At 40.9% G+C, this 13,844-nt stretch overlaps 1 protein-coding gene across 1 annotated transcript in view; it reads left to right on the top strand.

Moving 5' to 3' along the window:
• The window catches only part of PIP5K1B (phosphatidylinositol-4-phosphate 5-kinase type 1 beta), a 112,459-nt gene that overhangs the window by 16,488 nt on the left and 82,127 nt on the right, over positions 1 to 13,844 (top strand). Inside the window, exon 3 of the mRNA XM_026652390.1 lies at positions 5,112 to 5,242. Coding sequence (XP_026508175.1) covers positions 5,112 to 5,242 — 131 coding nt within the window. The remainder of the gene's footprint in view (positions 1 to 5,111; positions 5,243 to 13,844) is intronic.

The following is a 13,844-nucleotide window of genomic DNA, read 5'->3' as shown; positions in this document are numbered from 1 at the left end:
CTGGGACGGGGGGCAGCCAAAAATTTTTTTGCTGGGGGCGGCAAAAAACCTAGAGCCGGCCCTGGTTACTAGTACTCTAAAATATGCTGATTCCCAGTTATGTGATCTTGGAATCATTGTGCTGTTATGCTGCTTGATGGAGGGGCTAAGGGATATCTTATGAACCTTCACATGAGGCTAAAATGAAGAAAAATCAATTTCAGTCTCTAAAAGGAGAGAACTCTTCATACTGAAAGTCCCTGAACTTTATTGCCAACTCTACTGCACTGGAGTCTTGAAAAGGAATTTAAAAATATACCAGACATGGTTTGAAACTTGATCTTGTACTGTATTGCTGCCCTGGAATACTATAAAAGGGAACCATGAGTATAGAGAAAATGCAAGTGAGGAGTGGAATTTTCCCACAGACTGTAAGGGATTTTAATGTCCAATAAATATATTGTTGCAGTAGTAAGATAGGGGAACTAAGGCTTTGTCTACATTAGCACTTTTGTTGCAAAACTTTTGTCGGTCAGAGGTGTGGAAAAAAAACCACACAGCTACTGCCGCTCATTGGTGTTGTCTTAATTATGCTGGCTGAAGAGAATTCTTCCACTGGCATAGACCAGCTACACAGGAGACCTTGTACCGCTGCAGCTGTGCTGCTGTAAGGCCCGTAGTGTAGGCATAGCCTAAGAGAAATACTTCCCTTAAGGCTCAGGGACCAGCTGTAAAATGGCCTAAGTTTGTCATCTTCCCTTGTGCTTCCCCTGCCCCGGATTGCACTCTTAAGAACAAAACAGGGTGGATTTGATTTAAATCACTAGTCAGGAAGACTCGATTTAATCATGGATTTCAACATAAAAGTGCATTCTTGTTGGTTGTTATAACCTTAATACATATTCGTCACAACTCAGATAGATGTAGGTTTCATGTTTAGAAGGTACACACTATACATTTTTTAAGTGATTTATTTTGAAAACTTTTCAGATTAGTTTTGCAGCTATATCAGAAAATGAATAATTGTTTGGTTATTTCATTTACCAAAGGTAATTGAAGCAGATAGTTCACCTCCCAATGACTTCATAAATATCTCCAATTCAACAGGTTAATCATTAATATTTGGAGGATTTTCTTGCCATGCTGTATTAGGAGGAGAACATCACCAGACAGACATTTAAATTGTTTAATTTAACTAAAAGAACGTTCTGTATTCTGGATTTTTTTCTTCAACAGCAAACTTATAATATTTTAACAAAACAAGCATATGAATTTTTGAATTTAATTAAACATTCAGGTTTTTTAAAATCAGGTTTGTTTTTGTTAAAATTGTTTTAACTAAAATAGTTAAATGAAATATTTTTTTTAAAAACCCCAAAATTAAATCGACTGTGGCAGCCAGGTCAACATGAGAAAGTTAAAATATTAGCTTCTGCAGCTAACTCAGTCGTCTTCACCTTCATTTTCCTGTTTGTTCATAATCTGGAAAAGAAAAACAAGCTTTCCTGTTTTTTCAGGTCCCAAACGATTTCTCAAATTGGAATGAATTAGTCCAAAGGAAGAAAGTATTCTTTCTACACTGGCAGAAGAAGCTACTGCTGTTAAAAGTGAGATTATCACTTCAAGTCTCTGAATCCAAGTGCTTAAGTGACTTCCACCAGTTCACTGGTGTGACTTTCTTTAAAACATCATCAGCAAACATATATTTCTTGAATGGTTCTTATTCCCAAACTGGGTCTCTTTTACGGCCTGCTGCCATTATAGGTTTTTCCTTCTAGTGAGAGAATGGTATGGTAGATCTCAAATCAATGACGGCTACACTCAGAAAGACCTCAAGACTTCTGGAATATGCTGCTCAAACAGTTTCACTTTTGTTTCTACTGCCTGTCCCTCCCCTCACATTTATCTCCAGACTTCTTCTCCTTGTCCAGCTCTATTCCGCTCCCCAACAATCTTCTATTCATTGAACTTTTTGAAACTTTGCACTTTTAGAGAGGTAAGGGATTGACTCTGTGTACTCAAACTTGCAGAGGGTACAATAGGTTTGAGGTCTGTTATTTCTCACCTCTATTTATTTATTTATTTATTTATTTATTTAAAAACACTTTTGCTGTTGACAAGCATGGTATCTCTGAAGACACAAATCCACAGTTTGAGAACTGCAAAACTAAGCATCTCTGATGGTATCTTCTAGACTGAGCACTGAGTCCCATTGGGTAGATAGAAAGTTTTAACCTAAATAATCTATACAGAAGCCCCTGGAACCCCATAAGATTGCGTCCCTAATCCATGAACTATTGGAACTCATTTACAAAACTTTTCTTAAACTTTACATGAATATATTGTCTCATACTATAGAATTAGAATTTATAATCCCTATTCCATGGTGAAATATCTTTGAGCTATAATGGATCTTAATTAAAACTATCTTTTAGATAGGTTTTTTCTTCAAAAATCATTTAATCAAAAAATCCAATTTAAATTAATTTATTTTTTAAATAGTTGATTTTTATCCACCCTGGAACAAAATAAAATATTTTAAACTGGAACAAATGTTTTCCTGTAGTGAAAGACTCCAACATTTTTTTGATAACGTGTATTTATCTTGTCATCTGATGCAACTGTAAATACTGGATTGACTCTCAGTTAAGGGCATGCTTGGGCCACCATGCTTTAGGAATTTGGAGTAAAGAGTATACCAGTGGCTCTATGGTTTGTGGTCCAGGGAGTGCTGGCTGGGAACGTGGTGCTGGCTCTCCTCTTTGCTTCCAGCTGCTATAAATTGTATTAAAATAAACCAAAAACCCAATAAATACTTTCCCAGTATTACTTCTCCATGTAAACAATTGCTGTGATTGCTATGTGGATGGTGATTGATTGTACTGACCAACTCCGCTCCTGATGGCAATCATGAATGGAAGTGGAGGTGATCTAGAAAACAATCTTTCTGTTAAGATGTGGTCCATGATATGAAAAAAGCTTAAGAACTTCTGCACTACAAGGCTATACGTGGTAACTTGTGCCCACTTGGAGAAACCTTCAGGAACAGCTCATGTTCCTGCCCAACTGTGATGGCAAGGTTAATGTCCTCTTAGGTTCCCTGTTGCTTTTCCACCTGACTTGTCTGTAATCCTGTCAATAATAAGTTGCAGTTCCTCATTATCTGCCATATTTTCAGTCTCCATCCCTCTTTCCAGCCGTGTACTAGATGGATGTCCAGTTGTGTACCAAGAATCTGTCTGCATGAATACCATCTTAAACGAAGCGACATAATTAGTGCTTATGCAGGGCATTAATCATTCATGAATCAAGGTTTTTCAGGGAAAGAGAAATGGGAATCTTCTTAACCACACACAAGCCAAAACTTTTATAGTAGAAGTAGCACTTTAAGAAGGAATCTGTTGTGTTGTTCCACCAAATGACCTGTTATGAATTGTTATGCAAGTGCAAGGTCTGCCTGGTGTGTAGTGTTAATTATTTAAAATAAGTACACATTGCTACATCATTTCACATTTAAAAATAAACATTCACCATAGCACATGCACTTCTGAGAACTAAAGTAAGATCTAGTACAGTGTTTCTCAAACTGGGGCCGCCACTTGTGTAGGGAAAGCCCCTGCAGGCCGGGCCAGTTTGTTTACCTGCCCTGTCCGCAGGTCCGGCCGATCACGGCTCCCACTGGCCCATGGTTCGCTGCTCCAGGCCAATGGGAGCCGCTGGAAGCGACGGCCAGTATGTCCCTCTGCCCGTGCCGTTTCCAGCAGCCCCCATTGGCCAGTGGGAGTGGCGAACCGCGGCCAGTGGGAGTGGCGAACCGCGGCCAGTGGGAGCGGCGATCGGCCGGACCTGCAGACGGCAGGTAAACAAACCGGCCCGGCTCGCCAGGGGCTTTCCCTACACAAGCGGCGGCCCCAGTTTGAGAAACACTGATCTAGTATCTGATGCTGGAGCCATTCCTATTATAATTCCCACTTAGTTCAATTAAATTGTGCTGGTTCAGATGCTTTCATTTGCAGTGAGAATTTGACATTTTAGTCAGCTGTCTTTCACTGTCAGTATCTTCTTGTTTAAAAAAAAAAAAAAAAATTGAAACCTGAACGTTATGCACATAGCTGGGGTCTATGTAACCTTGTGTTCCTGTCCCCATCTTTTGTCTTGTTATACTCGCCTGTCCCATTTTTATTGAGAAGCTATGCAGGGCAGGGACTCTCACTCTGACCCCAATTCTGCCACCCTTATTCCACAATCAGGACTGCCCACTACTGTGTGAAGGCCATTACCTGCTCCCATGTAAAGTAAATGGCAAAACTTGCAGGTTATTCAATGTAAGGATGGCAAAGTTGGGCCCTGTGTGTTGTGTGTATGTACTGTACCTAGCACCAGAGGGCCCAGTCCTAATTGGGGCCTCTGGTGGTGATTACCATAATAGAAAGGCTAAGCAGTTTATGAAGTGTTAAGTGCAAGGCTTTCTTACCTTGGTAGTTAAAACTATCAAAATGGTGTTGATTCTGATATTCTTTTGCTAGCAGTTATGATAGTCTGTACTACAGAATTGGAACTGAATACCGCTCTTGATCACCAGTGTTAAACTGTTGACACTTTTGCTGCTGCTGTTAATCTCACCAATATATAATAAAATAATAATTATAGTTAAGCTAGAATCTATATTTTGAAGCTCAAATATCAGAGTCCGTAGTAGCTCTGCATACAGAGTTTGGCCCTTAGAATTTGGGAGGGTATTCCCTGTAAGATTATAGGTGGTATTTCAAAATTCTTGAAGGGATTTGGGTGCCCAGTTCCCATAGGAATTAGGACAGTTCCCATGTCCAAATCCCTTAAACATTTTTGAAAATCGCAGTTTATGATAATTTTATAAGATGTGTTTTAGATTTGAGGCCTCAGCTACATCAGTCTCTCTTTTTAAATCTTTTTTTTTTTTCCTGAGTAGCAGTTAACTCCAGTTAGAGGGGAATCTTGTCTGCTTTCCAACCCGAAAAAGTAAAGCTGACCTGGTACCAACCCCAAAGAAAGATTTAATTAAAATAAAATGCTTTGTTCAAAGAGTGCTCATGATAAAGAGCAGGAATCCAGATATAGTAAACTGACATTCTAATGCTTCTTTTCTTTTGCAGACCGCATCATCTGCTATTAAAGGAACTATTCAGCTGGGAATAGGATACACAGTAGGTAACCTCACCTCTAAGCCAGACAGAGATGTACTTATGCAAGACTTCTATGTAGTGGAAAGTGTATTTCTACCCAGGTAAGGACAATCCTATCTAATGTTAATTTTTGGTTTGAAAAGTCTTACAGCATGCCTTCGTTTACTAGATGTGCTAACTATAAGGATTATTTTGAAGAGAGAATTATCCTGAAACAAATGGGATCATAGTAAGTTATTAATGTAAGAAGTTCAGTGGTTTTATGAGAAGATATTTTAATAATAATAATAAAAAAGAAATGAATATGAACTATTTCATCTGGAAGTTTGGCTTTCAAAATACTTTGAAAATTAATGTAGTAGACTAGACTCTACCTTTTTCCTGTGCCATAGCCACAACTGAAGCAAATCCTTGCACACAGTTAGGTCTGCCAACTGTATCCAACATTCAGTTCATTCAGAAGCATCCATATTTCCAGATCTATAATTCCAAATATGGTGGTGTAAGGATGGTGGGAGGGATTACCATGTGCACACTGATTAGTGAGAACAGATGGTCCTGTGTTTCAGATATTAGACTGAAATTCAGGATCTGGGTTAAATTTCTGAGACTGCCACAGACTGCCTGTGTGACCTTGGGCAAGTCACTTAATATCTTTGTGCCTCAACTCAACATGTATAAAATGAGCCTAATAATGCTGCTCTACCTTGTCAAGGTGTTGTGAGGACTAATATGTGAGGCAGTCGGGTCCTATGGTGATGGGGGGCAACATAGGTAGAAACTTTCAACCAACGTCTAACTCCATAACTGGTGCCAACGTTACACATTTGTACACAGATTGGACACCATAGTTATTGTGCAGATAGCAGTTTCAGATATTGCTATAGCCCTATTTAAGGGATAATATTTGAAATAACACTCTTGTTTATGTGGGAAATCCAGATCACAGCTGGTATCAATAATAAAAAAAAAAACTTGTTAGATAATGGCTTTATATATTTTTCCAAACGGTCACATGTGACAGAAAGTATAAAGAACATATAGACCAAGCTTTTCAAAAATAAGAGTTCCTAAATCCACGTTTAGGTACCTGCCTGATTCTCAGAAATACTGAGTCCCCAATAGCTCCCACTGTAGTCACTGGGAGCTGCGGGTGCCAGGCATTTCAAGCCACCTACTTAAAGCTTGTCTACATGAACCCTTAGCTCGCAGCAAGCTGGGGTGTAAATCTACCCCACACTAGCCTGCTGCACATTAAGTGTCCATGTGGACCCTGCTACCACATACTAAAAGTTCCCTAGTGCAGTGCTTCTGAAAGTCGGGCCGCCGCTTGTTCAGGGAAAGCCACTGGCGGTCCGGGCCAGTTTGTTTACCTGCCGCGTCCGCAGGTTCGGCCGATCGCGGCTCCCACTGGCTGCGGTTCGCCGCTCCAGGCCAATGGGGGCTGCAGGAAGCGGCATGGGCTGAGGGATGTGCTGGCCGCCCTTCCCGCAGCCCCCACTGGCCTGGGACGGCAAACCGCAGCCAGTGGGAGCTGCGATTGGCTGAACCTGCAGACGCGGCAGGTAAACAAACCGGCCCGGACCACCAGGAGCTTTCCCTGAACAAGTGGCGGCCTGACTTTGAGAAGCACTACCCTAGTGCATTTTGATCTCCTGAGAGACTTCAGAGCCCAAGTTATTCTTTTAAATATCAAGTGAAACTTGCCTTCACAAAAACTACTATAAGCACTTGTTTTTTAATTAATAGCACAGAAGTGGAAGACTCCATTCCATTTCCTTTTTTTTCCAGTTTGATTTGTTTAACATTTATTTAAAAAAAAAAAATGTTGTGAAAGCCATAACAGGTTAGTTACCTGATATGAAAACACTCCTGCATACACACTTACAAATGCAATTTCCAAATGCCCATGTGGTTCTTGTGTTAATGGTAGAGATAAGACCGATTTTCTTCTGTTTTAAAAATGGAATGGGGGCATGAGGAGCAAATTGACTTGCTTGTATTAGCAGAGTTTATTGTGTTTTTAAAAAAAAAAAAATTTTTTTTAGTAGCATCTTCTTGTCCTGTCATCCAAAGATAACACACAGAAAGATATCAATTAAAGGTATAGCCATATGCAGCAAGTAATTTGACTTGCTGTCTGGTTTTATTAGTCAGTAAGCAAGAGAGGGTTGTATATAGTCAGTCTCCTTGACTGAAACAAAGGATCTTTCTATAAAGGGTATTTATTGATGATAATCTTCCTCCATTAGATTCAGGAGTAGCAATCCATTTGTCTTTTAAGACCAACTGTTGAATCTACAATTTCTGTGCACTAGGGTGTATAAGGAGATGGAAAGTCTGAGTCTTGTCGCTTTGTAAATTGCATATTTATCTGCCTGTCTAAAATGATATTGAGTAGGAATAATAAGGTACTAGTTAGAAGGGCCGGCGCTTCCACTAAGCAACCCTAGGGCGGCAGGATTTGAGGGGCGGCATTTTGCCGCCCTCGGCGGAAATTCAGCGGCGGGGGGGTCCTTCTGCTCTGGATCTTCGGCAGAAATTCGGCGGCGGGTCCTTCACTCGCTCCGGGACCCACTGCTGAAGTGCCCCGAAGACGCCGAGCGGAAGGACCCCTGCCGCCGAAGACCCCAGGCCCCCTGAATGCTCAGAAGAGAAGCGCTGCCACCTAGGGCGGCAAAAACCCTGGCGCCGCTCCTGCAACTTAGTATGAATTGCAAGAGCAGGACCCTTCATAGTAACATAGGGAGCTCCACTGTTGAGTCCCATTTGAAAGTACAATGCAGATTATTCCTGAGTGTCACCAGCAGATTTAGTCAACTAGGATATAAAAGTAGTAGGAGTCTCTCTTTCTCAAGGTAAAGGGAGTAGTGACTGAGACAAAGGAGGCAAAACCCTAGGAACAGCTAATCTAGGGAGAAAGCTTAGGCAAAGGTGAGTTTGATGATAATTTGAATTATTCCCTCTCTGTGATTAGGGCATCATTGGCAAATTTGAGCTATGTAAGAGGTGTATGTGATCATGAGGAGAAAATAGGCTTAACAAGCAAGCAGCCACATTTTGCACTAGCTTCAAGTTTCCAATGTGATTTAGCTGTAGCCCCATCCAGAATATTAATTTAATTCCCATGTTGCTATATAATGTACATGTCCACTTACAGCAACACTTTGTTTTTACGGGCTGTTCTGATCATTTCATCTCCCCTTTGATTAGTCCCTTGTCTGCACCCAGTCCTGATGAGTGATACAGGCAATGAAGTGACTTATTTCATAGAGTTCCGTGCACTCCTGTCATAGTAGTGGGAGCATTGTTGCAGTGGTGGTGTTTTTAGCATATGCGCAATGTGCCTGAGGCAGCACGTGACCAGGATTCATCACCAAATTTGGTCTGTTGGTTGGATCATTAGTTTCCCTGGTCCGGGCCGGGTACTGATGGGGAGTGTGACGCTGTAGATCCAGACTACTTGAAGTGCAATGAAACAACACTTCTTCTTGCATTCCAGCAAGCAAAATCATATGACAGTTACAGTGCTGTATAAAAGAAAAACGTGGAAAGATAGCCAACAATTGTTTTATGATTAATCAATAACAGAAAAGAAATAACCTCTGTGTAGTTCTCCACCTCTCAAGTAAACTGCACCATCTGTATGATAGTTTAGTAACCATAGCAAAACATAGTATTATTTCAGGATACTAACAATAAGAGATTCATGTGGTAAAAACACCGAGAGAAAAGGAGGAAAATGGTTGGTTAGTTTAGAACTCCGCATAATGGACCAAATTCTGCTGGGTTATACTGCTGTAAAGCAGGAATAACTCCACTGATTTCAGTGCAGTTACTTAATATTTACATCAGTGTATCTAACAGCAGAATTTGGCCCAATGCTTGGGTGTATTGCATGTTTGACTCAGTCAGTTTCACTAAGTTACCGTGTCTTTGCACTGTGCCTTTAAACCGCTTAAAATGTTTTCTTTCACTGGCCATTATAGCACATGTGCAGGGATGAGAAGATACCTTCCCAGCTTCCATTCCTCTCCACAGTGATCTTTGGGACAGGATGTGACAGGCAAAGCTCTTATTATTCATATTGGGCTATCCAGAAGGAAGTTTACAGTAGCTTTTAGGAGCCAACTGTGATGTGTCACAGAGGGTTACAGTACAGTAATTGATTTTTAGGACCAGATTCTGGATGCAGTTTAAATGGCAGTGAGCATGAGTGCTCATTTTACAGAACACAAATTGGCTGAGCCAGTTGATCCTGAGGGCAATTGGCCTGCCTGGCATATGATGAGGGAACCTATGGCTGCTCTACATTTGGGTAGTGTGAAGCTACTCTGGGAACTCATGCAAATAGTCTCTCCTGTCCCTCATAAACACCCCTATGCAAATCCATAGCCTCTCTTCCCACTACTAGGGCCAATGCAGTTACTGTAGCAATACTGGCAGCAACAGCCAAGCTGTCAGAGATATTTTATGCAGCCTAATCATTCTCTTCCCTTCTGTCACCCAACTTGAAAGGATTCTCCACTCTACCTTGGAATCTTGGGGAAATGCTGCATGCTCCGTGCCACTGGTCCTCTTAGATCCAGTGTGATGTTATGACTTGCAGGTGTCTTGGTGTTAAAGACATGTCACAGAGTAACTCTAGTTCACACAACCTTATTACGATATGACACTTTGTCATATAGTTAAGATATTTTACTAATTAAATGCAAGTTATCCCGAGCTTTTTTTGACAGCACCAGGGCTCATTTCTGCCCATTTGTAGAAGATCCATGTATCTAGCTTTAAAAATTTGTCAAACTGCATTGCAGGCATTGGGCACTAGGAAACATATGCCAAACTCTGCCTTTTTGTTTTCTCAGACCTTTCAGTAGAAGGACTTCTAAGATCCAGGCTTTTGCCAAATATTGTCAAGTGTTCAATCTTCACAAGTCCATTTATGGGTCTCTCACCCCCCGCCCCGTCATATGCCTTATTTCAGCTTCTAGACATTGACCAGCATCCCCAGTCATGTTCCTCAGCATTCCAATTGGGAGGCTTCCATTATTTGGTTTTCATCTATACATGTATTGCAGGCAAGGCTGTTTCTACAATGATTTAGTTAAGGTATGGGACATTTTCTCTTGCTGTCTTGTTACTGAAACATTAGTTAGTAGTTCACAACATGTGATGGCATGTGAGATATTGTCAGGGTTTTATAACAGCTGTGGAGTCTGGTGATATCAAAAAGTGGGTAGGCAAAATTAATGCATAAAAGTATGATTACAGCTAATTAACAGTAGTGGGCAATGGTCATATTGTATCTGATAATATCAGGGTAGGGGTGCCTTGTCTCTGAGCTTCCACTATACAAAATAAATGAACCATTAGCTGATGTATTTTCCAGAAATGTTATGGAAAGATCAGAAAAGCTCTGTGAATTTCAGAGGCACTTTCCATACAAACACCTAGGAGAGTTGAAGGGCCAAGTGTTTCCCAAATAATTATATGTACACCATTCCCTGTAGGATATACATCAACAGTATTCAGATTCACACGCATAACTATTTATGCTGTAATTCATGCCCAGTGTATTGGCTCCATGTTGACCTGTTTCAACAGAGGAATGTATGTAACTTGCCGAAGTTTCTTAAATCCAGTCTTAGGTAAAATTCTCTCTTCCATTTTTGTGCTCCTCCAGCACGGACATGCAGATCTGCTGAGGAGTACTTTTTAGGGCATGAAAGAATCTGGGCAGACAGCAACTTGGTAGGGAAGTTTCTGCCATTTCTTCCAGTATGTGCAAATGTTGTTCAAAATGGAGACACTGTGACTCCAAGTACAAAATCAAGCCTATTATGAACTATCAGCCATTTTGACTTGTAAAAACCAATTCCTAATGTAGATAAGGTGAATTAGTTGATTTTATTTTTAAACTTAGCCACCTGTCGCTTAGGTGCTTTAAGATGCCTCCATAAAAGGGACTATCACTAGTGCAAAATTAGTAGTAGTGTTATCATTAGAAAATAATTAAGAATGCCCATTCGGTGGTTATTGCCACATAAATCTTATGGACCCAAATATAATTGTCTTGATTTATTTTGAAATTCTTTAATGTTCACATGCATTGCCTTTTAAAGATGTCTTATATTAAGAGATTTATTAGCACATCTTACTGTAGCTGAAAGTAATACAAAGGAAGATATATCTAGAAATAAGGATATCACTATCAGTCTCTATCCTAGATCAACCAAAAGCCGATAGCTATGTGAGTATAGAAATAGTGACTAGTTCCTATAGGTAGAAATGATGCAGTCATTTATCTTTGCTCTTTAGGGAGGAAATGGGAGCATTGGAAAGCGAGGCCTGGATTAGTTGTGCATACTTGTGCATTTATCTATTGCATACAGGAAAAGGATAGTGAATGCACTTCAGTGAGAAGTAAAGAGCAACTTTTTCCAAGACTAGTAAGACCTGATTTTTTTTTTAACACATTGAATATTTTGTTTGATTTTTGGGGTAAATGGGGTAAGGAGTCCATTCCATATTGGGGCACTGAAGTTTCCCTTTTTCATTGTCGTTTCCCTCACTTTGCACATACACAAAACCAAGGCTCCACGTTGCAGCTGCTTTCTTGCGTTAAAAGAGAGAGAGAAAATGAAGTTTCCTTCAGAACCCCTTAACCACCACTGTAACTGGTCAGAGGATGTACTGTTGAAAGTAGTAACACTCCTTCTGACCATGGGGGCTAAGTGTGTTGCCTCCTTTATATTTCCAGTCAATGCTAAGCCAAGGAGTGAGAGACTGCCAACAAACACATCTGAGTCTCCCACAAAGCAATACAGGGCTAGACCTCAAAATATAATTCTTTGTGATCAATTTTAGATTGATATGCATCATTTATACTGTAACTTATTCCCCTTGATTTATAGGCAGACAGTTCTTCGCCCAGAATGTGTAGTTACCTGCATAGCTACTAGAGAACAGAGCTTTCATGGTAAATTTAGTCTTTTTAATACACCTCTACCCCACCATAACGTGACCCGATATAACACAGGTTCGCGTATAGTGTGGTAGCAGCGGGGCTCTAGCGGTGCTTTAAAGGGTCCGGGGCTCCGGCTGCTGCGGGGAGCCCCGGGCCCTTTAAATCACCGCTGGAGCCCTGCCGCCGCTACCCCGGGGCTGCGGCAGAGGGGCTCGCCAGCGATTTAAAGGGCCCGGGCTCCCCGCAGCGGCCGTAGCCCGGAGCTCTTTAAATCACCGCCGGACCCCGGCCGCCCCCCACCCCAATATAACGGGGTTTCAGCTATAACGCGGTAGGGATTTTTGGCTCCCCACGACCGCGTTATATTGGGGTATATTGAATAAAAATAGTACTTTGCACTTGTATAGGGGCTTTCATCTAAGCTTTTTAAAGCACTATCCAAACAGTATGATTAAGCCTCACAATCCTTCCAAGACCCGAATTAAATGTCATTGCTCAGGTACAGAAATTTGAGCTGTCCAAGGTCACAGAAAGTCAAACTGGTAACAGAACCTAGTCCTGTGCTCTAATCACTGGATACGTTCCCTGTCTTAAGATGGAAAGTTATTGAGGTTGTCTCCTTTCTTTATATTGCACATTCTCCCATATGTGCCCAAAGTTATAATTTTTCAGTTTTAGGTTTTTCTTCAGTAGAAATGAAAAGTGTTGAATACAGTAATGTAGCTGCTTTGTAATTTAACTAGCACACAGTGTTTGCATTGATGTAAAGAGCAGGCTTCCTCTGGATGCTGCTAAGCCATTCCTACCAGGAGTGACGCTTATGTTTGTATCTTCAGGAGATTTCTCAAGAACAGTTTGTTTATTTTCCCTTTGGAATGCACCAGATTGCATCAAGTGGTCAGTTAAGACATTATAGTTAGAGCAAAATATGCCTTAGTCAGCTACAAACACTTAATCCTCCCCATACAAATTCCTTAATATTTTTGTAGGCTGGTTAAAGCATATTGTCCAGTCCACTTTGCATGTGCTACTTCAGCTCTGAAAATAGCCCAGCCAGAGCCTGAACTCCTAAAATGTCACCAGCAAACAGTGGGGATGGGGCAAAAATCCATGTTGATCAAAACTAATAGGTTTGGGGCTGAGAACCTCAAATTTCTAGGTTGGTGGGGGGGGGGAATAAAAAGCCTGTGGGTTTAGAGTTTGAAAACATCTTTCCTAGCCCACTAGTGTTAATGTTCCTCTAAATCATATTTTCCCTCTTACTAGTTTTCCTCCCATCATGCAGTTTTTTTCAGCATCTTATCTCTAGCGGCAAGAGTACTACTGCACCATACTACTGCTTTTAAGCCAGCTAGCAGGATGTGTTTCTGAAGAAATGCAGTCCCTTGTCGTCCATAGATGCCTTGTATGCCATGGCAAGAAAATCTCAAACTCTTGTCAAATTTTGTTCAACTGCAATGCAGTTGAACTTGCCACCCCTGTCCTTTGAGCAGTCCAATGAGGCAGTGAAGCTGAAAAAATCAGTGTAATGAATGAAAACAGCGGGAAATGGTGAGCAGCTGTGGATACCCACAGTAACCAGGGAGAATTTTTAAAAACAGTGTAATCTCTTGCGGAGTGCTAGGGCTTGTCTACAGGGAAATTGACCAGCAGAACTATAGCAGAGTAAGCTGTTCCACCATGGGTTTTTCTTTTTTTTTTTTTTTTTTTTTTTTTTTTTTTTTTTTTTTTTTTTT

The sequence above is a fragment of the Terrapene carolina genome, unplaced genomic scaffold, assembly GCF_002925995.2.
Source record: "Terrapene carolina triunguis isolate 2854851 unplaced genomic scaffold, T_m_triunguis-2.0 Scaffold113, whole genome shotgun sequence".
NCBI classification, from domain to species: domain Eukaryota; kingdom Metazoa; phylum Chordata; order Testudines; family Emydidae; genus Terrapene; species Terrapene triunguis.
This window is presented reverse-complemented; position numbering and strand designations above follow the sequence as displayed.